Genomic DNA, 26,164 nt, shown 5'->3' with positions numbered 1-26,164 from the left:
CCTCCTTCATATCCCTTCTTTTTTCTGCTGTGTTTACATCTGATGTGACTCAATGACAAGCACTGTCTGAGACTGTGAAACAGGCCTGTCATGTTGATTTATGGGCGCATCAAACCACAACTTGTCCAAACTGAAGCTCGCAGTTCATTAATTAGAGAGTTGTGACTTTGAAGTCAGCTTTCAGACTGTGGTTTTTAACATTTGGCTTAATTTATATGCTCTTGAATGTGGATCTCTAAGGAAAAAACTGAAATTCCCTTCTTGTCTTTGAACTTCTTTTGACCGCACAATAATCATTTCTTTGTCCAGAGTGATGCCTGCAATCCCAGAGTCATTAACGCGCATTGAACTGCCACTGATGAGTAAGCCCTACTGAATTAGAAAAACAGCCAGCAAAACAAAGCTGAGAGCCTTCTGCACAGTGATATCTCACAATTACATGCCTTCCCTCCCTGGGCCATTTCCATTTTAATTACTGTTAGTCCTTTAGATTTACATTTTAGACACTTTTTAATCTGTTCCCTTTTTTATTAGAGCAGCGCCCGGTAGCGCGCCACTGTACTTAGGTTGTGTCCGCGTTTTCATTGAAACACCTCCTCCCCTTCACCCCCAAACTGCCCCTGCTCTGCAGGGGTTTGCGTCCAGGCTGCTGAATGGGACTGCACGGGAGAAACTTGGCAGGGCACGGAAAAAGTGCCCGAGTGATGCCGAGGGAGGAGCCGGCCAAGGAAGAATGTGTGTGTCATTCCCAGGGTGGAAAACGAGCGCTGCCTGGCATTCACTCTCACGTGAGGGGCAGGCATGTGGAGTCGGCGTGTAATGCTCCTGCTCAACTAACGGAAGGGGCTGCTTGCTTAGGGCCAGCCAAGAAGCCATGCACCTGGACCACGAGCTGTGCCGTCTTTCCAACTACAAACTGTGACATCCCAAGGTGAACAGGTGAAAAGAATTCCAGTCCATCATAAGAACGTGAGGAGGCAAGTTACATCGGGTAACTGGGATCCGCAGAAAGATGTCAGGATGACGCACACATGCACTCGGACACTCCAACCGCCTGTCCTTCCCCGACACAGAGCTGCACAGAAGGTGAGACGCGGAAGCCCTCCCTGGGAAGGCCTGGCCGCTTCTGGACGCGACACGGTCACCTAACAGGGTGCCGTGGCCGGGGCGAGAGCCACGCGCCCTCCCACAGCGCTTTGCACAGAGGAGCCGCGGCGGCGATGCGCTTCCACGCCAGGGAAGCGCAGGTCCCCCAAGCTCCGAGGAAGGGGTCTTCCCTGTACCTCACCGCCTCACACCTGCCTGGAGCGATTGCCAAATGCATGCAACTCGTGAGGAGAAGTTACACGGAGACAGACAGGGATGCTGACGCCTGTCCTGACCTTTCTGTCCGTCCAACCTCGCAAGACACAACTCTTGCAAAGCAAAGGGCCGTCCCCACACACCCGAGCTCAGTGAGCTGGGGAAAAATCCCAGGTGCGCATCCAGGTGAAATTCCGCTGAACGCGCTCGCCTCCTCGCCCGCGCTTCTACAGGGGTGCGCGAGGAGCCTCGAAGGTCCTGCCTGCCATCCCGCCCGCCCCCCGCCCGGTGCTCACCGACGGGACCCCTGCCGCGGTGCTGGCATCGAGCATGTGGCGGCGAGCAAGTGGAACCCGGAGACATGTCAGAGAGAACAGGGCGCTACCTCGGCCTGAGAGCTGAGAACCGAGAGCTCAGTGGTGCAATCATTTAAAAGATGAATGACAGTTTAATAGCCACTAGATAGTCCTCTGGGGTCTGTGGTTTGAAAGTAAAATATGTATTGTCGGTACCTCTTTAGGCTGTTTTCCAGCATGTTGTTGTTGTAAAAGCTGAAGCTGCAACTGTTCCTGTTGTTTTTTATAAAACTCTTGAAGCTGCTGCTACAAAGGAAAGAGAGGGCGGTAAGTAACAGAGGGTAGCGCCAGCCCACTGTCCCTTTCGGTGCCATCCACAACTGTGACTTGAAAAATAGCATCCTTTTATCTGTAGCGGCCTGACCTTTAGTTGGAAACGCGACCATAAATTTCAGCGCACGCTGACTATTCTTGGCATTATTGTTTGAAAAGTAATCTCCGAAATGAACTGGCGAAAAACATACCATTTTCTACACAAACTAATTAAAATATGGCAAGGAATGACCTTTGGTTGTAAAACAAAGCCAGAGTGCCCTTGCTGGGAGAGAGCCTGGCGGACCGCTACCGCCAACGTGCGCATGCTCTCCGAGGGAACGGGGCTGGCCAGTGTGGCGGGTGGGTCACGCGTCTGCGCCAACAGTGTGGGGAGCTTCCTGTGCCTCCTGACCCCTGCGCGTCACCCGGGCAGCTTCTGTCTCTCTACTTCTGCATCTCCTCTCTTTGGTTCGGGTGTCCGCGAAATGTGAATGTTAGGGCCCCAGGGCACCATGGCAGCCAGAAGTTCATTTCTGCACCGGCAGATGTGAGAGAAGTGACGTCACCCCTGTCCCTTAAAAGTACCCAACTCCGCAAGGTCTCTTTACGTTTAAAAGCAGAACTTCTGCGAGCTTCTGAGTTGAGATGGGGACTTCGAGAGCTGTCACGTGTAAACCTGCTCCTAACGTGCTCCCCATTTTGCTTTGATTCACACCACTCGGAAGCCCCCGGGCTTACCAAAATAAAAGAGCGTAAAGCCATCTAAGCCTCAAAGATCTTCCTCTTTACCAAGTCCAATTACAGCCCTAATCTCAGTCCTTCGGGTACTCTCTGGGCCCAACCCCTAGTCACTTTGGCGGGGTCCCTCCCTTTCCGGGATGCAAAGTAAGATCAATTATTCAGGGGTCCGATCTGCTCGCTGCATCTGCCCCAGCCACCCTGCTCTGCCTTCTCTGCACTGGGGAAAGGAGCTGCTCGGGGCAGGGGACGGTGAGCGGAGTCGCCGGCCCCGCGAGGAGGAAGACGGGCGGTTACCTGTTGGAGCATGAGGGCCTGCTGCTGCTGGAGGAGGACCTGGAGCTGCTGAGGGCTCAGCACCTGTTGCTGGAGGATCTGCTGCATTTGCTGGGGGGTGATAACTTGAGGTGTCATCATAGCCACTGACACGGGAACCTAGAACGTTAATGAAGGATAAATAGGAAGCCAGGAAATTGCGCGCACGCAGCACTCAGCCTTCCAGGGTCAGCGGCAGACTGTCACGAGCCCGCTTCAAGAACTGACCAGTTTCCCATGCACGGGTGTCTCTCCAGAGGGGACGGGGCGACAGATCCTATTTAATCGATCACGGAGTTTATGTGAAATGAAGAAAGACAAAAGAAGGCCTCGCAGCACTGACAGGTGTGCAGACCAGTCTTGCCAGCGGACAAGGCGTCGAGGCTTAACAGATGCTATCTGGGGTTCCGTCAGAACGATCTCGATTTATTAAAGAGTCTTTGGTGACAATCAGCTGTGGGAAGTTTCACGCAAACCTGACTTTTGTTTTAGGGAAGAAGGCAAATGGGAACCTGCGCCTTCTCGGTGGGAGCTAATCCGATCCACTTACTGTGAGGACGGTGATTTTAAGGACAGCCAATGAACGCCCAGACTTGCGGGTAACTGAACCCTGGACGCACCTTGCAAACTTCAACACAGACCTTCCCTATGATGCCTTTTGCCCTTCCTTATTCACCCACCATACAGATGTCTCCATTCTTTCCTATGCCGTGTGATACCATTAAAAGCTACTTTCCATGACATTTCAGTGACAAACAGCTACAGTGATGAACTTGATAGCATTTCATATTTGCAACTGTTAACACGTTTCTGCACGGGCATTTTTGCAAGGAACCTGCACACTGTATCTGAAAGGATGATGTCTTGTTCAGATAAAACACTGACATTAAAATGACAGGCTGTCTTGGCCAAGGTTACACAAATTGTATTCAAGCGGATACCTAATGACAATGCTATGAATTCTGCAAGCTTTCTAGAATGTAATTTAGCTATTCAAAATAATCACTGCACTTGTGTTTAATTTGCAGACTACATGAGAACCATTTTGTCAGTCCCCGTAATACAAGAAGACTATTTCACGAAAAACTGCCCCCTCCCCCCATAAAAAGGAAAGAAAAAAAAAACACAATGAAAGGAAAGACAAAACCTGTATGTCTTCTAACGGTAATGTTTAAGCATCTTACTTTTCTTTGGTTTCGAATCAAACATGTGACAGCAAGAAGCTAGAAGCAGTAAAGGATATACTTTGTTAAAAAGGATCTCCTGTCATCTCATGTGTTACAATAAAAGGTAATAACATGTTTTGCACTTTGCCTGTGTGCCACTTAAAAAAAAAAATCTGGCAGACAATAGCTGATCAGAAGATAAAAGAATTAAAAAATCTTTCAGGGGAGCAGTAAGCAAAAGGGAGAAAGGCAGTATTAATTTTATGTAACATAATGTCTTAATATGCAGTTTATCTTGACTTTTTCACATGATTTGTCCTGTCATTTGCATAGCGAGCTCTCATTCCTAATTTCACAGTCATTATGCACTGATGTCCCGATTTCTCAGCATCACTAATTTTGATGAACTAAAAATGGTTCCTGAAGGTCAGATTCATGTACAGTGAACATCTTCCACTGTTGTTGTGGGGATGTTTTGTGCGGGGGTGGGGGTGGGGGATGTTTGTGTGCAAGTTTTGCATTGTTTGGAAAACACCAGCCAGAACCTTTGAAAAATTTCTTTAACCTAACTCTGTAAGGTCATCAACGAATTCTTCCTATTGCGGTGGCCTTTTAAGTGTAGACGTAGATACACTGTAATTTAAAACAGATGGGCATGTCTGAATATTTTTATATGCAAAAAGGGACAGATGTATATGAATGGATAAATTATCCTTTTAAAAAGCTACTTCGCAGCACGAAATATCACCAATGATGAGAACAGTGAACTTGCATTCAATCTAGGGCAAACACAAGAAGGCATTATCAAAACATCTAACCATCTATAAATTAATTCCAATTAGTCTACTCTGTCTTCATACACAAGAAACTTTGTGAATTTTTCAAAATGTATTGGGTGCCAATCACTATCTTGTGAGCTGCTAAAGCCAACATATCACAATAGAAGTTTACTTTTCCTTGAAGGTTGCATCATCACAGAGGGAGGTTTGATTAAGCAAACAAAAGAACCATGTTTAAGGTTTCTTTTTTCCTCTGCGTTTCTTGGATGACGTACAATATAAATATTCTTGAGCCAAATTTCTGATGGTGATGAACAGGAAAACAGACAGGAACAGGGTGGTGTAAGATCGAAACTGGTGATGGACATGAAATTAACAGTGTTATAACAGGAGTCATCCTAGGAATAATCTATCTCTTGGTCACCATTTTTCAAAGAACTATGGAAAGCCTAGGTTGGAAAGGGGCATGAGAGAACTTGGGAGGGTTGGAGGGGGGGTGATGGAAATGCCATCTATCTTGACTGGGGTGGCAGTCACACAGATGTACTCAACTGCCAAATTCTTCCAACTGCACACTTAAACCGAGTGCATTTTATTGTATGTATAGTTCAAGAAAATCGATTTTAAAAGTTAAAAAAAAGACTGACATACACAGACAGGACTGACATAAACCCTTACCTACAGTCAATAGTTAAACATGCTTTTCGCAGGGTTACTTATTCAATGTTTGTAGTCATGTTACTGAACAGTAAAATGAACTTGAGTCTCCTCTTTTTTTTTTTTTTCTTCCCCCTTTGGACATTTCGATGGAGGTGCTGATGAGTAATAAAATGCTACAGCAGCAGGCACAGCAAAGGAGGGAAAGAGGCAAGAAGCCTGAGTAATCGTCCTGCATGGTGATCGGGTCTCTGAATACCCAGAAGTGGGCTATCATATCCTGATAGCCTTAACTTGGCTTTCACTGTCTGAAAGCACATTTTCACACCAGTTTGCTTGTGAGCCTTTCAAAGGTGGGCTCGAGCTTAATTTATTATAAATGTGATAATAACTGAGATTTCCCCAGTTTCTGCTCCGACGTGCCACGAAAGATAGGTTAGGGAAGGCTTTAACAAACATATCCAAATGGACCAGAAATCACTATGGGGTAGAAAGGGGTGGGGGGGGGGGTGGGGAATCTGAGCACAGGTTAAGGTTTTAAATAGTTAAGAAATATAGCCTACATATCCAGTCTCTTAACTCCCAATGTCCAACTTTTTCATGTAGCTAGTCCCTACTAATACTAGGAATCAAAGGGCATGCAATACCAGCGAGAGGCTATTACAGCCCACACTTTATTGCCCATTACTACTGAGGTCATTAGCGGCAAGAGTGATTGTACTGGTCTTAACCTATTGATCACTGTAACTACTATCATTTAATCCTGTGTTGAATGTCTGGAAAGCAGCTAAAGGCACACAAGAGAGAGTGCTTTAGCATTGAGAAATATGGCCAAAGCTTAGAAATTACACTTTGATTCATAAAATCTAGCCAGTGGTTTAAATCAATAGTATTTAAAACAGTCATGTGAGTTTTTAACTACAGTGTTCTACTATTTATGGGCCTCTCTCTGAGAGTCTTCAGTCAAAACTAAACTTTATTTTTTTCCCCCAGATTCCATGCCATTTACCTTACGTTCCTTGAGACAAAAACAATAAATTCTGATTTCTTTTTGTGCTACGGGGCCCATGCCTTAACTGGGAGTTTAAACTCATTCTTGATTTCTTTCTCAAATGACAATTTAAAGATAGTGCAAAAAAAATTATATCCCTGATGCTGTAACTACCTTAACTGTTTGAGAATATAGAAATGAGTATGTTTTATGAGTTAACAATGAATCATAGAAGGCAATTTATGAAGAACTAGAATGATTCTGTCTAGCTGCCTTCAGGGATCAGAAATTCAAATTAAACTTCTGGCAGACATTTAAAGAATGCTAGCATACAAAACTGAATTTAAACACACACACGCGCGCGCGCACACACACACACACACAGTTAACACTCTTTCGTTGAGTTTCAAGAGGGAATCGTGAATTAAAAAAAGCACACGCACAGAACAGTACACTGCTGACTGATACCATTTGGGTGTGGCCGATCCCAGGTGCACACGAACCTGCGGGAATGGCGGAAATTCAGCCGTGCCTGGCCGTCGGAACGCTGCTAGTATGGACCTGCTACTACCTTAATACCAGTAACTGGGGAGACGTCCTTAGCACCAGCAAGGGCTGGTCTAAGCCCAGACACCACTGTGTCAGTTCTGCCTGATACAGTTTTTCTTTGACTTCAAATGGACTTTCCATCATCCGAACGGCCAGGAGACTATGAAAATAATATGCCTTGTTAGCTTCTTTGATTCCCACTGGGGAAAGGCAGGTGATGGGGAGGGGGAAAATATCTCAAAAGCAAACAAACAAATAAAAACGCCCATAGAAACAATACTCCTTTCTAATCTAGGAGACAATTGGAGGAATTGGGTGGGAGGGGAGATGACACAATATAAATACTGGAAATAACATGCTATCATTTTTTTTTTCTTTCTCTTTGCACTCACGTTAACTACAAGTAAATGCTGCCCGGGGTAAATACACACAAATTTTGTAATCAGCATCTTCTCATAATTGCTCTGCGTACAAATAGTGAAAATGAGGTGGCCAAAAAACTTAAGTCCTGTTTTATTTCCATTAATCTGGATTAATAATTTAGAAACTAATTTTAATCTGTTATTCACCACGTGTATGTCCCAGGAAACTTGAGTCCCTTCCAGACTTCAGGCTGTGAATGGATGATAACTGACCAGGTTAGGAAGTGTTACCTGGTTCATTAAGTAACAAGAACAAAACAAATTAAATAAGAAAGCTCCAGAAGAGCAACACCAAACCAAATCAAGAAAGTAGCTCCATTGAAAAAACAAAAACAAAAATAAAAACAAAAAACCCTCAACTATGCCACATTTCATATGACCACAGGGATGCTAGCCTGTGTAAAAGAAAATAAGTACTAGACTGTTACCCCTCTGAGAAAGACCACAATTTTCATAACTAATAAACCAAAGGATACAACTGCTATATTGGCAAACGAAAAAGTTTGGAAGCTTCTATCTATTCCTCATGGTATTTAGAAGGAAGGAGAAGTAAAGGGGGCGGGGGGGCGGGGAGCCACATACACACAGACACCATGCAAGGTAGCTGTATCATGGAGGAAAGAAAACACATTTCTGACATAATATTTCAGTCTTCAAAAAATAACAAAGAGTCTGCTATTCATGTGGAAAGTATAATTCTGTTTCATTATGGAATTCTGCTTTTTTGTAGAACTCTTTTAGACTTAGATATTTTGCCACAATACTGTACAAAGCATTAAGGCAGGTAATGGTTATTATATTAATGCAAAATCATCTAAGTAGTCAGTCATTAGCATAACTGTTCTCCCAGTAACAATACAACCACCTATTAAAATTTTAGAAAAAAAAAGAGCTCTTTAAAATGCAATTAGCATTTCATTTTTTATCATTTTGTTTATTACATTCTATCAAGAGAGGCTATCTTTCTTTCAGGAAGAATTGTAGGCCAAGACTTGTCTGCCAATCAGGAGTTATTTCAGGTTATCATCCCTAATAAGCAATCTCTGGCGAAGCTCTCGGAGCTCTTCTTTTGTCTTTAAATTTTAAAAAGTGGCAGAAATTCCTATTTGTTTACAGCAGAAGCATTAGGGGAACCTCCACTGCTCTCCTGTAACGTTTCCCATGCATGCAAGGTTACTCCACTGAGTGCCAGCATAATTGTTTTGGCTCTAATAAATATCAGGTTCATTTGCATAAAAATGTAAAGTTTACATAAATTAAATCGCTTCTCCCATTAGCGACTGTTAAATACAGGAAACAATGGAAGTTACATAGGAAAATAATCATCCAGTAAGCACTGATCTTGTCAACTTAGCAACTATTATTATTATTATTATTATTATTATTATTATTATTTAAATCAAGAGAAAATGCCTCGTTTCCTTCCTCAATCTTTCTCCGGTAGAAGCGATGGCAAATGACGTGGTGTACGGGGCTCAAACCTGCCATGACAGTTGGTTTTAACAACAACAACAAAAATCATTTTTAAGGGCTGCAGACAGGAGGAGGGGCGCACTATCCCAAGAAGGAACCCCAGAAAAAGAGTCCAGCCACAGCTCTTTAGCTCCTGAAGAGAAATGGCAGAGGCCTTGGCTTAATAACTTCTCTTATACTGAAGCATGATTCAAAATTACTGAAAAGAGACAGCAACTATATCCCAGCGCTATTTGAGACACATACAGGATGAGAATAAAAGAATTCAGCTTGGACAAACAGTTGTGGGGTGAGGGATACTGTTCAACGAAGAGAACTACAATGTTTATCTTTTGTCCATAAACCAATCTTCTAAGACCAAGAATTAAGTTTGCAATTATGTATCCCTCACTCCCCCCTACCCAGTCCCCTCGTATTATGGGATGGAGGGGAGAAGGACTATCATTGGATTTAAACAGGCAGGTAGGCCAAAATTTGATCATTCCAAAGTTTTATAAGGCCTTATGGACAGTACAATCCCCCTGTTTTAGACTTACAACTTAAGTTTCTCAAATTGTGCAGTTTCTCACGCCTGCTTCCAACACCTGCCCCTTATACATCACAGTTAAGCTAAGGGGTGCAAATTAGATTCTAATGGGAAAACATCAGTTGCTTCTTTGACAATCTCACCATTCACTGATTTATTTCTAATGAAGACAAAGCCCAACCAAAAGCTCCCTACGTGTTAAGGGTCAAAATATGTTCAAAAAATGCCTAGTGAAATCAAGGCAAATGGGAAACCCGTGAGGCCCCGCCTCGCGAGGTGGTATGACAATGAGAGTAATTGTGCAAAAAAAAACCATCTTCAGGAAAAAGTAAAAGGAATTAAGCTGCCACAGCTGTAACAGGTTAGATGAAAAAAATCAAAATTTAATGTATTCTCCCCTGTGTCATCTTGTTTTGTCAGGACATCAAATAGAATTGGGAAGTACAAAATAACAAGCCCTTGAGAAATCACAGCAGCCGACCTTTTTGATGTTGTTGATTTACCTTGTTCTCGGTTATTTGAACAATGATGTTTTAGATTTAAGGGCAAGATAAAGCTTAAAATTTAAAACACGATACCAAGGTATCCTTAAAAAGTGCACCCTAACATTTAGCCTGCACAGTTACTGATGAGGTGCTTTTAACCAGAGTTAAAAGTGAGGTATAATGCATGTGTTCAATATTCATTTTTCTCATTCCAAATTAATTTCTCTTCAAACAAACTGCCAGGTTGGAAGAGAGACTCAGAGAAGATTATTACTACAATCCTAAAGTGGAGGCCCCCATTTAGCTCTCTGCAGACAATTCCAGTCCCCACCAGGTGCAGAGGATCTTAAACCAAGAGGTACCTGAATTTTCTTTTTTTTTTTTTAAATGAAAAGAAAATAAAGCTAAATGTAGAATGCCATGCACGAGGAAGAAAAGAAGTATTTGCACACTACGGAATGACTAAAACGAATGTCCAGAAATACCACGCTGCTTCCGAGAAAAGAAACCTTTCACCAAACAAAAACACATTTAGCTTAGGGGAGCTAGGACCACCCCAAATCTGGCCTGACAGGTACACATAAGGCTGCCCTCCTCCTCTGCTCCCAAAGACATACAGCTCATCAGCAACATAATTCCAGCTTTATAAGAAACAGTGTGTACAAAGGTGCCGAAAGTCAATGCACTGCAAGATAGCTTTCTCGAATTCTTATACGTAGACAGCTTCTTCTACTAGATCAGACACAGGAACCCAAAATTGCAGTAGTTAAAAAGAGCGGATTAAAAGGTTCTAGAGGTAAATAATCTAGTATGCACAAGCTCTAGTTGAATCTGTGAAACCTGGACTAGTTAACAGCTACTTAATGATTATTCCTCGTCACCGAATTCATTTGTTAACATAGAACACACAGAGATGCAATTTACGTAGTTATTTATTCCAACCTTCTCTGGTCAACTGTTGCTGCCTTCTCCTTTGCCTGTAAATCCAAGAACTACCAGAAGTGGATTCTAACTGGCTATGGTATTTGACCAGTTACTAAGAGCCTAGTGTTAAGTTTCTCTTTCCTGATGTTCATCTGCAGCTAAACCACATAATAAATTAAATCCCTCCAACCTTCTTTTTTGCCAATTCAAATTTTACTCAAATTTTAGTTCGGGCTGAGAAGCTGGTCACAGTGTTCTCTCCTGATGATCTCAGAAACATGGTAACTCAAACACACTTCTGCCACATTCACTAAGATAAATCTGGAATTTCATGGCTTTTAATTAATCTGGATTTTAATTTCACTGTATCTTGTAATTGTGCGGAGGCTGGCTGAAAAGTTGCAGAACTGGTCAGTGTCATGAACGAGTTTATCTTTCAAGTGACAGCTCCTGACAGCGTGCAAATACAAGGCAGCAATGGTGAAGGTTTTGTTTTTAAGGTACATTTAACTGCAAACAACAACAAAAATTCAAACCAACCGTTCCTATCATAAGCTTTCTGATGATTTATGGTTTACCAACTGAGCAAGGTTACGCAACACTGCATGCCTTTAGATGCATTATTTCAGCTAGTTGAGATTTAATTAAGATCACAGACTCTAAAATCCCTGTCAAATGAAAATTCTGAGAAGACAATACACTATATATCCTCACGCAGAATGTTTCCATTCCACCCTCTGGAAAAATATGAGTTAATCTGCGTTTCTATGGCTGCAGACAAAAGTTCACTAATTTTGTTTTCTTTTGACACTTAGGTTGTTTTCTATTATATGTCATGAGATCATTCCCTTCCAGGGAGGGAAGAAAAAAAAAAATCGGGAGTGATACATGTTGCAGAAAATGCACTTGACATTATTATCTGACATTATCATAGCTTACCTATGATGTCATCACATGTTCATATAATCAGCCCATGATTAGAAAAGTTTCATTTAATGAAATATGTTTATTTAAAAACAACACACATGGGAAGCCTACATTTCTTGAATCACTCAAATTAAATAAGTGACAGGTTAGGCTTACTTCGTTAACTGATCAGCTTTTATCAGATGAACTGCATCTACGAGTAGGAAAGAAAGTTCTTAGAGTAAACAGGAGAATGAATATAAAGCCCCTTGCTTTCATTCTAGAAGTAGTCCTTGTGGTTTAAAAAAAAATTACACCTCTAGGAGATTTCTTCTCATGGATCGATACTGGGCCTTTTTTTTTTTTTTTTTTTTTTTTTAAAGAAGAAAAAACTACGATCCTATGACCCTTTAGCAACGCCAATGTATTTTTATTTGCATCATCTTAATATTTAGTTGCTTATCTCACGCCTTAGAAATGACAGGTGCTTGCAGTCTCCGTCTTGACAGGCTACCACACAAATAACTGTCTTGCCTGAAAAGGGCTAATGCAGTACTAATGAACAATAAATCAACTTTGATTATCAAGTGTCAGCCCAATCCGTTTTCAGTTCAACTCTATCACATCCTAGAGTAAGTCAGCCACTGTCCCTGGGTAGGCAGTCTGTATTTTGGTTTCATTTTTACACACTTTTCACTGAAATGTGTCAGGCAGCTACAAAGAATCACATAAAATACAAGTAGACTTTTTTTTTCAATTTATGCGAAGGGTATTCAGAACGTGGTTCTGGCTTCATCTGGTTTACTTAGTGAGGAGTCTTAACATTCAAGAAAGCTTTGTATTCTTTTCAACAACAGTAACAGCAACACATCAAATCCTAAACGAGAATCTCAATGTGATCGTGTTTGAGGTCTTTGACAATGACATGCTAGCTTGAACACTTTACCACATAACCACCTCTCACTGCACATACACATTCCTCTTAGAAAATCTATTACAAACAAACGAACAACAACAACAACAAAAGCGATACCGGGCCACTTCTAAAATAAAAAACTTCAATTAAGCAAAAAAAAAAAAAAATTGGCTTCTTTCACCCTGGCTTCCTAATGATAAAGTAAATGTAACTTATTTTTTTTTTCTTAAGCAGATTAGTCATTGATAGTATGATTCACATTTCCTGTTATCAGGCTTCATTTTTCCCCCAAATGTGTCACTTTGACAATGTTGGAATCTATGGAAATTAGGTGATTTGCATTTTTAAATTGGCTTGATTAGAACATTTGGTCTGTGTGGACAAGAATATGAAATTATTATACTTTCCTTGCAACTGGTAGGCCTTGAAGGAGTTAATCCCATGGAGGAAGAGTCTATATGTACTTTGCTCTGAAACTTTACCACCCACTTCCTAAAGGTGCCCTCTTTCCCATCACGACTCTGGGTTGGGGGCGGGGGTCCTCCTTTCCACTGACCCTCTTTCAGGCAGTTTTGACAGTTGAGTTAGTTACGTTCAGAGCAGGGGAAGAAGACTGGGGTACCCTGGAGTACCCCGTGGCAATTCCTCGGTCGGCTGCACGCCCTACCCCCAAACCCTGCTCCCTACTTAATTAACCGGCTAAGTAAACCAACAGACGCCGGTGACTCCCCAAACTGCCTGAGTGTTCCTTCGTCGGCCCGCCTGTTTTGGTGTGGGGCTTTATTTCACCCCCTTCCCCCTTCGCTGTGTGTGAACTCCTCGAATTTAAACAGCTAAGCTGAAAATAGCCCAAGACAGATATAGAAACAAACTATCAGAAGCAAAGAAACATCCACATGGGTTACACTGCGATGGAAGGCTCCTTGTATATTTCACACGCTCTGAAAAGTGACATAAATCACACCCCAGATACGTCCCCGAATGGAGTGATGGCGAGGGCTTTACCAAAGTGGCTGCGTGAAGGCCAAACCAGCAGAAAATGAATCGCGAACGAAAGAGAGAGCGAGAGCGCGAGAGCAACACACAAGCAGGACTTCCTCCAACTCTCAACTACACCCCACCCATGAACATTAAAAAAAAAAAAAAAAAAAAAAAGAGCGAGAGAGAAAGAGGGGAAACCGTCTCTCTCCAGGACCCACAGGCCCGGAGCTCCCAGCATCCCACCTCTTCCCTCCCTCCCCCTCCTCCACTTTCGGAGCGCAACTCCCACCCAAGTTGGTAAACAGAGATCGTGGTTATTATTTTTTAAAAAGACTCAACTTGGAGCCCCTCGGGCGCTCAGCCCTTCCCCGGCGAGGCCCCAGGAAGCGGGCACCGCGGAGCCCGGGCCAGGAGCGCAGAACGGCAAAGATCAATCATAGGGACCAACCTGACACTCTCCATGTAGCCGCCAGGCGCGCGGAGCCGGCTCGGGGCGCCCGCGCGGGCCGGGCGTGGGGTCCGGCGGCCTCGGCGTGCAGGCGGACTGCACGCGCGCAGGGGCGCTCCGGCTCGCGGGCTGACAAGCCGCGCCGCGCCGCGCCCACCCGCCCCGCCCCGCTCCACCAATCACAACCCGCCTCTAAACACCCCGCGCCGCGCCGCGCCGCGCCCCACACAATGGGCTCCGCGGCCCGCTCCCCGCGCCCGCGCGCCCCGGCCCCCTCCGCGCGGCAGGTGAAATCACGCTCTGGCGAAATCCCGCTTTTGTCTCGAGAGCGACTCCTCCTAATTGCGGTTAACCCTTTGACCTGCCTCTGGCTGACGTCTGGGAAGCCGGGCGCGGCGCGCGGCGCTCCCGCCGGCCGGGGGGCTGCGGGGCCGGGGCGCTGGGGTGGGGGTGGGGGGGGGTGTGAGTCGCGCGTTTGTTTCGGCTTGGAAACTGACAAAGAGTTGTCCTAACCTTTCGGATTGAGACCCGGGAGGCAGAGGGGGGGAGACGCGGCGCGCCCGGCGCACACCCGACTGCTCCGAGCAACTGTTCGGACTCGGAAGGGGATGCGGGGCTCCGAGGAGGCGCGGAGAAGCGCTTTCCTCGAAAACCGGCCTTTGCAGAGAACTTTCGCTTCGCGGGGATGGCTGAGGCCGGCCTGGGCCTCCCCCCACCCCCCCCACCCACCCCCCCCACGCCGCTCCCCACCTCCTTTCTCTCCAAGAGCCGGGCTCGCCGAAGTGTGCTTGTGCGCGCACAGGAAAACTAACCCGACACGGGGGTTGAAATAAATAACAACCAAACGTGCCTCGTCGCTGAACCGAGCTGCTTCCCCTCTAGAACGACAGCTGCTCAAGACGGCATCTGCCCCAAGTTCGCGATGAAATAATTCTTTAAATTCCTTTCTTATTTAGACAACAACAGCGACAACAAAAGCCACTCTCAATAAGCACTTGGAGATGACCTCTATCAGAAATAGTCACTGCTCTTTCATGCTATTTAAAGCTGAGTATAGTGTTTAAAAAAAAAAAAAAGTCACCAATCTGCTAAAACTTTGTTGGCTCAACTGGCACGATTTAAGTGCCAGGTTTAATTCAATCATTTTCGGCAGCTAGTCACCATCTTTAAATTTAGAGAAAAAACTTCTTGGCCTATACTTTCAAACACGAACAACAAAACTCGTAACAGTTTTATTATTTCTCTCAAAATGTTCGAGGAAAAGGAGTGGCTTTTCCTCCTCAATGATTACCCATTTCCCCTCAATTAAAGAAAACCAAAAAGATCACAAAGCCTAACCCAGAAATTCCAGGAGTTTTACTTGAAATTATTTTTCTCTTTGAGGCGTTTAACGCAGGTTAGTACAAACCAGAAAACATATTGATAATATTTCCAATCAAGCAAATGCCTGAATTTCAGTAAGGTCAGCAGGGGAGCAGACAATTCCCCCATTAATCTGGTGGCAAAAGAGACAAAAGCTTCACTTGACCGTCAACTTGTGATCAGATGTTAAAGGGGCGCAAGGCAGGTCGCTCCCCACCCTACAGTGTTTTTGCGTCAGGCAACAAATTTATTAATGGCATTTTTCGGGTCACAAAAATGTGACCCCACCCTCTCATGAATATTCAATGAAGGAGCAAGGGCGTTCTTTTTGGGGGAGAGGGGCCTTAAATCTGCCACAATGTACCTTGAATCAGTAGAGTTCTGACTCTTAAAGAGACAAGACACTCTTCCGGGAGGGGCTGCCTGGGCCCCAAAGACAGGAAATAAAAATATAGGAAGTTCTCTCCAACCAATGCACAGTGAGAAAGTGGAAATGGTCATTTCAAAATACACATGGTTTTTTCCCAAGGCATAAAAAATAATTTGAGATTTGAGGTCTGTGAACAAAATGGAGTGCACTTGGAATAAGCAGTTCATTTTTTTTCAGAGACAAGTTCCTCACGAGGCATCCATAAAACTCATGCATGCTTTTACAAGTTGGGCTAACTGCTTTCCAGGTCGGCGTGTATCAGCCAAGTCTCCAGGAGCATCAAAACAACAAACAAACAAACAAGCAAACAACAAACATTACAGACGCTTATAACCCAGCCTGTGGAGACAGCCTTACACAAAATAATTAGAGAGTGATGCAATGAGGTCTTACACAAGCACTAAATTGCACAGCCGTGGCTTGCAATGGGACCGCAGAGAAGGGGGAGATGGGTGGGAGCAGGAAAGGTCTGGGATGGCCCCCTGGGAAGGAGGTTTTTAAAGGACTGAAGGGTTGGATGGCAGTGGCGGGGGTGGTGACAGTATGGAGAGGCAAGTCATACAGCAAGCTAGCTCAGAGGCCACCTGGAGCCCTTCCGGCCCTCTCTCCAAACATGGCAGGGTGACTCACCCACTACTTCTAGGCAAGGAAACATAGCATCAGTGATAAACCCGGATAGGCTGTATATGCCCAGATTATTTTGATTAATTCTGGACTCTCAGGATGCCCTTCCATGTGGTCTTGTCAACCTGCACTGTTTGCGGGATTTAGTGAGAACTAAATCCTCTCACTGCTGGAGCACCACATGTAGCCTTAAAACCTAGAAGGCTCAGTTAATGTCTTTTATTCGCCAAGGTGTCAGGTCATTTTGGAAAGGCTAGGTCAGAAAGCAACTCTCTGCACCCCCTCTCCCCCCCCCCAAAAAAAAAGAAGGGTCTGGAGTGTGGGAGCTTTAGAAAAGGTTACTTAGCTACGGGGTCTCATTTAGTTGTCCTAACTTGAACAGAAACGTAATCCCCACTTTACAGAGGAGGAAACTGAGGTTCAGAAAGACAACACGGTTTGTTTGCTTGTTTTTTCTCCTCCAGGAAACAAACGTACCTAGCACCGCAGGTCACAAGGGGAAGCAGATACTGAATGGTTTGAGAAAAAGGGAGGCCATGAACACAGAAAATGAATACCTGGGGGAAGAAAAGGCTGATGTTTCAGGAAGACTGAAGGAAATGCTAAATACCGTACTTAAAAATATTTTTGATGCCCACATCCTAACACCCACAACAGATACAGCCCTTGTTCAAACACCACATATTAAGAAACCTGTCAGTTGCTAAATGAGTCCATTGTGCAGCTGGCTGTGTACTTAAGAATAGATTACTATGATCCCACACCAAACTCTAACCACCAAATAACACACCTGGGACTAAAATCACGTCTTATACTTCGTTCTGCACAGCCTTTGCCATGAACGCAGAGGAAAGTGAAAAGGTTTTACTGCCCGTTCAGAGCTGAGGATGGAGAGAAGATATATTAAGTGAAGAATCAGAAGGGGCATGTTGTGAGGACATGATTCGTACACACTGATGAACGGTGTGGCAGGGAAGGAGACGGCCACCATGGTGCCCGGCCCACATGGTCCTCAGCTCCTACTGAGGTTCTGCTTGGCCAGGGGCTGCTTGGAAACAACCAGAGAACAGATATGTGAATGGGCGCTTGCTCACGTATTTCCAGCAACACCGAGAGGACAGTGGGAGACATGCTCGGATGAAGGCAGTCATGACACCACGTTCTCACGGGGAACGACCGCGATTTCTGTTGCCAGAAAGTTCATCTGCCAGAGTGAGTGAAATAAAAATTGATGAACAATTTGATGGGTTGAAAAATCAACCGCGTGAGAGGCCAAGACTGTAAGTCAATTGCCCATCTTCGTCCAAACAACACGTGCGGTAACACTTGCTCTCCCTTTTCCAACCAATCTAGGGGAGCACCCAAACCATATATTCTGAAAGGAAGCGACTGAAAGAAATTCTACCAACTGACTCTCTTGCTAGAGAGAAGACAGTGAATCAACAGGAGTACAAAATGTAGTCCCTGACTGTCTAACAGGCTTGATGACCCTCCCAGGACAGTGAGTCTTTCCTGGGGTGGGGGTGGGGGCCTCCTTGACTTTGGATGTCTCCAAAGACAGCCAACCAGCTGACAATGACAGGTACTAAATTACAACACCAATGCCCAACTGTGAGATTTGGGCATTTGTCTCCAAGGAGCCATGGTTCCTTCTTGATTTAAGTGCTTTTACTTAAAAATATAAATTAATACATCATCCGTCTACAGGGAGCTAAGGCAGTTAGCTCCATATCGATAGGGTTTATGTCGATCTTACCTCTATGTTGACAATGAAGTTAATTATGTTGTTTTTCGTCTGTGCCTGCTTGACCAAGGGAAAAGACTCTGAGTTCTTACTGCTCCAGAGAAGCTTAAGTTTCTTTTTTTTGTTTTTTTTGTTTTTGTTTTTTATGACACCCTCCAAATTGCCACGAGCATCTTCATTTAATGCAACGTTTTATGATGCCAATGTTCCTGGTTAATGTATACATACACAGTGACATGTCAACTTTCAGGTGACTTTAAATAGAATGGGGAAATAACCTATGGAAAAAAGTTATCCACCCCCCTCCAAAAATCCCTCCTCACTTTAAATGTAAAGACATTTTTAAACATCACCAGTAGACAAAATCATGTGTGGAAGAAAATGAAAGAAAAATGGCAACATCCTGCCCTAACTCTGCATCTGACCGGCTGTAAGAAATTATTCTCCTTCATTTAACGATAAAACTATAATCCCTTGTTTTAATATAATGTAAAAGGTATCAGTGGGCTGCTTCTGCCATAAGGCAGAAGTGTGCAAAGTTCTCAAAGAGTCCGTGTTTGGGGGGGCAGGAGAGTATTTCCCAAAGAGCTTTGTGCTTCAGGTCTCGGGGAAAAAAGAATCACTACCACCATCAGGTGTGAGTCCTTGTTTCCTTTCCAGAGAGGTACAACTCTGTGCAAACCCTCAGTTTTAATTAAGCCTCACAAGAACTGGGTCACCAGAGGGGAAAGAAGAGATGGCTTGGGGGGGGGGCGGTATGCGATGACATCTGAATACTCCTTTTAACGTTCAAGTACGGAAAAGTCGCCGAGTGTCTGATAAAGGCAACTGGCCACCTCTCTTTAGTAAAGTCAGCTTTTCCGGAGACCCGGGCTGTGGGGCAGGCCTGGAAAGAGGCAGAGGGAGCATGTCGCATCTTGCCCTCCGAACAAAGCCCACGGGTCTCCCTCCCATTGCTTCCCACCCTCCTGTGACCCTAGGCTGACACACCGTCCCATCAAAACCTTCCTTACGCCTGCCCTCTGCTGGTAAGCCTGGCAGGATTAGGAAATTGTGACTACCTCAATTTATTCAAGAGGCAACTTTGAAAAGCTGGAGAGCGAAAGGAACATGTAACGAACTGCTAACTGGAATATATAAATTAAGACACTTACAAAGCGGGGGTGGGGGGCCACCGCTGGTGAAATATGGCGCTTTTAATGTAAAAATGCACATTCGTCTCTTCTATGGCCCGCCAGATCGCAGCCCAGGAGTGCCAAACTCTCTACTTCAGCTCGCCTAAGAGGGCAACCTGCAATGCAGCCGGGCATCTTGCCTTCTCTTCTGCTCACCCTCCGGGGAGAGCACGTCGGCGCGTTTTCAATAAAACACCTTCCTAGCAGTAAAGGGCCACTGCTCCCAATTCAGAGGTCCCTCAGGTTTCATGATACAGTATATTTAGCTGACTCGCAGCTCAAGTTTTCCGCTGGTATTCCTAAGATCCACATAAAGGAGAGTGGGGGGAGGGAATAAAAAAAAAAAGCCAAAGAAGAGCTCTTGCCCATCCTTTGTTTAAGTAAGAAAACAGTCAACTTTGAGACTGATTAGCTGGCGCGGCTGACACAAAACCACAGCACTCACTCCCGTGCCCCCCCCCCCCCCCCGCCGTACCCCTCTGCACGCACGGGCCAGAGCCGCCCGCAGGAGGGCTCTGGGCATCAGGATGTACGTTTCCAAGGCGGTGTGCAGGGGGTTAACGGTGCCGCTCCCGTCAGTGTCAATGGGAAGCAGGAGGCCGTACAAATCCCTGCATACCATTTCGAAAATATATCTCCAAGACGGGAAAATGAAGCTTAGCAGTTGCAACGTCAAAAGCATTCAGGAAGTAGCACTCTTGACAGCGCTTTAGATGCCGAGTAAATGCTCTTATAAAGAACACCCAATCCAGCCGACAATAAATCTTCCGCTGGGGAAGCCCGCGCAGGGCTGCGGAATCCCCCTCAAAGATAATTGCCTTCCACGCTGGGTGGCACAGAAACTGGAAAACATTTTCCCGGGCCCCGTGGCTCGCTATGGCGTTGCTTTCCCTAATAGTCACCGAGTTTACACACACACACACACACACACACACACACACACACACACACATCCTTTCAGAGAGACCGGATAAAAACCCAAAAGTTTGTCTTCTGTTCTGGGGAGAAGTTATGAGGCTACTTCTTGGGGGCAGGGGGAGGCTGGGAAGAGAGGGTGGGGGTGAACACTCAGGAGCAGAATCGGAAGCATGCATCAAGGTATGTCATTGTCTGTCTCCCCTCTGCATTCGTTGTAGGCTCATGAAGTTTCTAACTGGTTCCAAGTATTGAGACTCACCCAACAAGCCCATAAGGAAGTAGGCAGAAGTTTTCTAGTCCTAAATGCCCTCAAGCAGTCTGTTTAACCCTGAGATGATGCAGGAGCTTTGGGATGTGACATAGGATTCTATTAACGACTTTGTCATCAATTAATAGTGCAATCGTGGGCATGTCGCTTCACCTGTCTGAGCCTAAACACTTCACGTACACAAAGAGAAAATTGTATGAGCTATTCCCCATGGTTTCTTCAACAATAACAGTAACAACTATCATTATTGACTGCTTCTTATATACCTGGTACACATTTTATACCAGCAGAAGACTCAGCTCTAGGTATTTTATAGCTTACAATTAAGGTCACATAAAAACTAGTTTAAAAATGTAAATTGGAGGGGCGCCTGGGTGGCTCAGTCAGTTAAGCGACCGACTTCGGCTCCAGTCATGATCTCACAGTTTGTGGGTTCAAGCCCCGCATCGGGTTCTGTGCTGACAGCTCAGAGCCTGGTGCCTGTTTTTAGATCCTGTGTCTCCCTCTCCCTCTGCCCGTCCCCCACTCATGCTCTGTCTCTCTCTGTTTCAAAAATAAATAAACTATAAAAAAAATAAAATTAAAAAAAATAAAAATGTAAATTGGAATTTAGAGTTCAGGACTTTTGGACACTACCACGTCTATGGTAAATCAGGGAACAGAGAAGGGGAAACAGTGTTTGGCAAAGAACTCAAAAAGACCTGATTCTGATCCTCTGGAGGTCATACTCTGTGAAGGAAGTATACTGTGCCCACTTAACAAATAAAGAAGCTGAGGCTCTGAGTGTTGAAATTACTTAACCAGTATCTCACAGCTAGTAAGGGCAGAGGTGGGAGTTGAATGGCTCCCAAACCTGGCTTCTGTCCCATCTTCCCAGCTGGCGACGGGGCTGGGGACTGAACTACGTCTGTAAGAACAAAGAGGCTGCTTCACTTTTACTCTCTTGGAAAACGAACGTGACCGAGGGTCACTGACTGGTCAGCACGAAGGAACCTGAAATAATAAAGGTAAAATCCTGACAGCCTCCTTGGCTTCATACATGAGCCCAGAGTGGCTCATGCTCTGTGTTCCTTCTCCCTGAGTGAAGAGCCCTCATCTCCTTCAAACACACTCCTCGGCACCAGGCAGCGGCCCAGCAGCCCTGGCCTGGGTGATGCCTGAGCTCTCCTGGGGTCTCAGATGTCAAGACGAATCATGCTGGTAATGGGGCTTATTCTGTTTCTGATTATAAAAGGCACCTAGACAGTTCAGTATGGTGGCTCTGGAAAGAGTCTGCATGGGATCTGACCCTGGCCACATCATTTCCTGACTATACATTTGGTAAATTATCAGTTTCCATTTGCCTCAGTTTCCTCATCCATAACAAAACAAAGGAAAGCGAAGCAAAGCAAAGCAAAACAAACACAAAAAACCCATCTTAGTTCATTAACCAGAGGGTTGTAACAAAGACTAAATGACACAAAACGGGTGAGTGCCTGGCCTACTGTAAGCACTTACCCGCTTCCCAGTGTCACTAGCGTTGTTGTGGACACAAGTCTACACCACTTGTCCTTGAGTTTTCCTTGTATTATGATGAAATACTCAAAGACAAAAGATTTCTTGATGATCTGAGGCTTATTTTTCTGTGATGTAGGCGGCATCGATTCTAATCCAAACTTTAAGCAGCAACTCTTGGATGCAACTAATCTTAACAATGGAAAAAGGCATTTGGTTGCCCTGTTTTTTAATCCAGGGTAACAAGGTCCTAGACCAAGGATCTTCCACAGACGGCAAAATGGCAGTCCCGCTTCAATCTCCAGGTTGTCGGCTCTGGCACCTCCGCCAGCCGGTTCGTCACTTGGATGTGTGACGGAGGTTGGTGCTTCGTGAAGTGAGTTCTTAAAGACCCACTGGAATAATCTAGGGGTCTGCCCTGAGTGCTGAGAACATGGGAATGAATTTATGGAACCCTCACCTGATGATTTTATAATATTTTGCTGCTACTGTCTCTGGGAAGGAAAGCTTTTGCATTCCATGTTCCAGAGATTACTCAGCTTGCACACAATTATTATGACCCAGTCAACTGATTTTAGGATTCTTTTCCAAGTTTCCAACATCTGCACTACCCAAAGCAAGGAATGGAGGCCTGCTGGGCTCCCAGGGCGCAAGGCATAGTTACCAGCCATCATTTCATCATTTGCTGAAATGGAAAAAAAGAGAGACTTGTGGGCAGAGAGAAGAAAAGAGGGGCTCCTTCCTGGGCATAAGGGGGTAAGGGGTCTTTTACATGAAGGCAAGGACTGGGCTGACTGTTTAAAGATTACGCTCTGTCCCAGGTAGTGAGGTGGGTGGTGTGGAGAAGGCCATTTCAGCCGCTGGGAACAGTGTGCGCCAACATTCACATGGGAAAGAGCATGAGCCATCCTACCAGGGAATGCGAAGGACGTACAAGGGCTGGGGCAGTGCTAATTTATGCTGTATCTCCTTTCCTTTGAGACCTGGGTTTGCCTTCTACCCCCCAATTTTCCTGTTCTTCCTAGCTCAAAAACTTGATTCAACTCTTCCTCTCCCATTCGGCCTCTGTTCTGCGTTTATATCATTTCCAATATTTAACACGATCTCTCTTAGCCGTGCCCTCACTCGACTGGGTCAGACGCACACACCCCCGTCAAGCGTGCAGAGTGAGGTTCTTTATTCCTATCCTGCATGCTCTCAATCTGGATTCTGAAGTCTGTGACCCCAAGGTTTTGATTGAGTGGATGTCTGAGGTGCCTCCGTACTTCTCTAGACGGTGAGGCCGCCATACAACCAGGGCTTAGGAGCCACTCGCATAACGGACTCAAGGATTAGATATTTTGGTCATGAAAGTATTTAAATAACACCGTGTCTGATATGGATATCTTATTATGCAATTATGCAGTTAGGTACAACCAAAGCATGAAGAGAATTCACATCCATACAGGGACAAATGGAGTAAGCATTAAGGACTTAGGCCAATCCCCGAGGAGAGGGAACGGAACTCTTAAAAACACCAGTCGGTCGAGACCTCTGCTGGGCTTTCACTCATCACTCCCTCTTCGCAGCAAGGCTCCAATCACTGGACCATGAGGTCTAGTATGAGTTGGCTTTTTCTGAAGGCAGCCCAGCTGTGCCGGACCCAAGGCGGCTCATGTTAATTTCTATTCACTTGTTCCTTCTCGGCCAAGAGGGGGCAGGAAGGATAACTGAGTTCCTGTCTACTTCCATGAAACTATGTCAGAGGAGAAAGGAGTCAAGTCCTAACAAAAGCCACTCCTCTATCAGGCAAATTGTCCGCAACAGAAACACACATACACACACACACACACACACACACACACACGTATGAGAGCAGAACAGACTACTCCACTAACTCGGCCAGTGTCACCATTATGGGAACTCAGTTTGGGCTGGTACCACTTTTCTGATGTCCTGCAGCATTTATGACCTACCCATAATTTCTGCCATTCTATCAAATGCTAAATTAGCTCATCAAATGTCCCAAAAAGTGCCCTATGCACAAGAACTCCTTCACAAGTATCTTACTATCTTGTAAACAATTAAATAAACAAATGAACAAGAGTTGATGGTTTCTTTGGTCTTTCTCATTCTTTTGTTCCTTCCTTCTTTCCTTCTTTGGCATTTCATTTATGTTTCATGCACTGTATTATCTCTAAGCCATAAGCTCCAAGAGACAAATTCTGAACTCTTTCTTCTTTCTCTACTTGTGGTACATAGCCCAGTGCTAGGGAAAGAGTACTAGGTTCATGTTAAATAGCATCTGTTAAAAAACACAAGACACCACACCCAGAACGGAATTGCTTATGCTAAGCTCTATCATCATGCTGAGAGTTAACTAGAATTCAGCTCTCACTCAGAAATGGAATCTTCGGCCAGTCCATTAGAAATCAGCTGATCAGCACTTGTTAGGTAATCTGCCTGACAGAACCTCGCCATTCCCAAAGGAAAGAAACTTGGCAATAACCAACTTGCTTTTTGCCTCCTCCAAGTTCCTTGTTCCTGGTCCCTTTTGACTATAAAGTCATTTTGTGCTGCTCCTCAGATCTTTCTATTGGGTTGGAGGCTACCCAATTCAAACTGATTTTTGGTCAAACTCTTAAAATTTTTAATAGGCCTCAGTTTACCTTTTAACAGTTCTGTTTTCAGAAGAGGGATCTGAAGGAGATAGCCCCACCTCCATCCCCACCCATGGCCCCCAGGAGCAAGGAGCAAGCAGACGTAGGCACCTGTTGAGTTCTACTGCCTTGCTGCCTCCTTGCTGCCTCTGAAGGAGGTGGGTAAACTGGCCTCGGACCCTCGCTCTGCAGTTTTTACATCATAAACCTTCAGAATATATTTGTTTTTCTGGACTAGGTCCAGAAATTAGCCAGAGTCAGACTGGGTCTGACTTAGAAACTGAACTGGTTCTGGGGCCGGACTGGGTCCCACTTGGAAACAGACTGGGTCTGAGGTCAGACTGGGTGTGTGACTTGAGCTGGACTAGGGCCAGTATGAGGTCTCAGGTGAATAAAATTTCGTGTTACGGCTGAACAAGCAAATTAACCATACCAAAGATAATCCTGAATTACAGTGGCCACAGTGGAGAATTTTAACCTTATCCACTTAGGAAGGTGTCCTGGAGAAAAAGGCATCGTAGTCAAATACTCACTGTGAAAAGTAAAGGGAGGGGCTTCCAGGTGGCTCAGCTGGTTAAGCATCCGACTCTTGATTTTGGCTCAGGTCATGATCTTGAGGTTGGTGGGCTCGAGCCCTGTGTCAGGCTCTACCCTATTAGCACAGAGCCTGCTTGGAATTCTCTCTCCGTTTCTCTCCCTACCCTTATCCGCTCCCTCTCTCAAAATAAATACATAAAAGTAAAAGTAAAGTCACCCCTCCTGCTTTACAGTTTCTGGTGACACCTACTGAAACACCCCACTCACTCCAGAGCCTGCACGTGGGATCCTGGGAAAAACCAGCAGAAGCCGACAAAGGGGGGGCAATTCTTAACACAGTCGGCTCCCCCATCTCTGTGGTGCCTGGTTGAGAAAGGAAGGGAAAATCTTACATTTTCCCTTCCTTTCAAAATTCATACTGGCAAGCAAAAAACATATGCAAGAATTAGGTCCTTGAACTGTGATTCGTGAATTTGCTTTTAAGTACCCACTGGTTATGATCCTTTCTCTCCCTGGGTCAGCTACAGCCTTCTCGTTCATCTTGTTTTGTGTCCCAAGAACTTGACTTGGCAGTCATCGGAGTGGGGGGGGCCCCCGGTACTTGGCTAGACAGAAATGTGGGCTACACTCCATCTGCAGTTGGGGGTCCTAGCGGCTTGTTGCCGGCTCTCAGAGGGATTGTTTACGTCTTTCTTTCGGCTACCTTTGGGAGTGACTCTGGATCTGGAGAGGGTAGTATCTTCTGCATTGTTAGCATAGCCTGGAATTTAGTCTGTCCCAGCTG

The 26,164-nt window shown here is 45.0% G+C and overlaps 1 protein-coding gene across 1 annotated transcript in view; it reads right to left on the bottom strand.

Annotated features, from left to right (window-relative positions):
• The window catches only part of FOXP1 (forkhead box P1), a 597,016-nt gene that overhangs the window by 89,702 nt on the left and 481,150 nt on the right, over positions 1 to 26,164 (bottom strand). The window contains exons 7-8 of the mRNA XM_039230557.1: positions 2,949 to 3,086; positions 1,815 to 1,904 (exon numbers count right to left, since the gene is read on the bottom strand). Coding sequence (XP_039086488.1) covers positions 1,815 to 1,904; positions 2,949 to 3,086 — 228 coding nt within the window. The remainder of the gene's footprint in view (positions 1 to 1,814; positions 1,905 to 2,948; positions 3,087 to 26,164) is intronic.

The sequence above is a fragment of the Hyaena hyaena genome, unplaced genomic scaffold (genome assembly GCF_003009895.1).
Source record: "Hyaena hyaena isolate Hyena2069 unplaced genomic scaffold, ASM300989v1 scaffold_48, whole genome shotgun sequence".
Lineage (NCBI taxonomy): Eukaryota > Metazoa > Chordata > Mammalia > Carnivora > Hyaenidae > Hyaena > Hyaena hyaena.
Note: the sequence above shows the minus strand (reverse complement) of the source record. Positions and strands in the feature narration are given on the sequence as shown.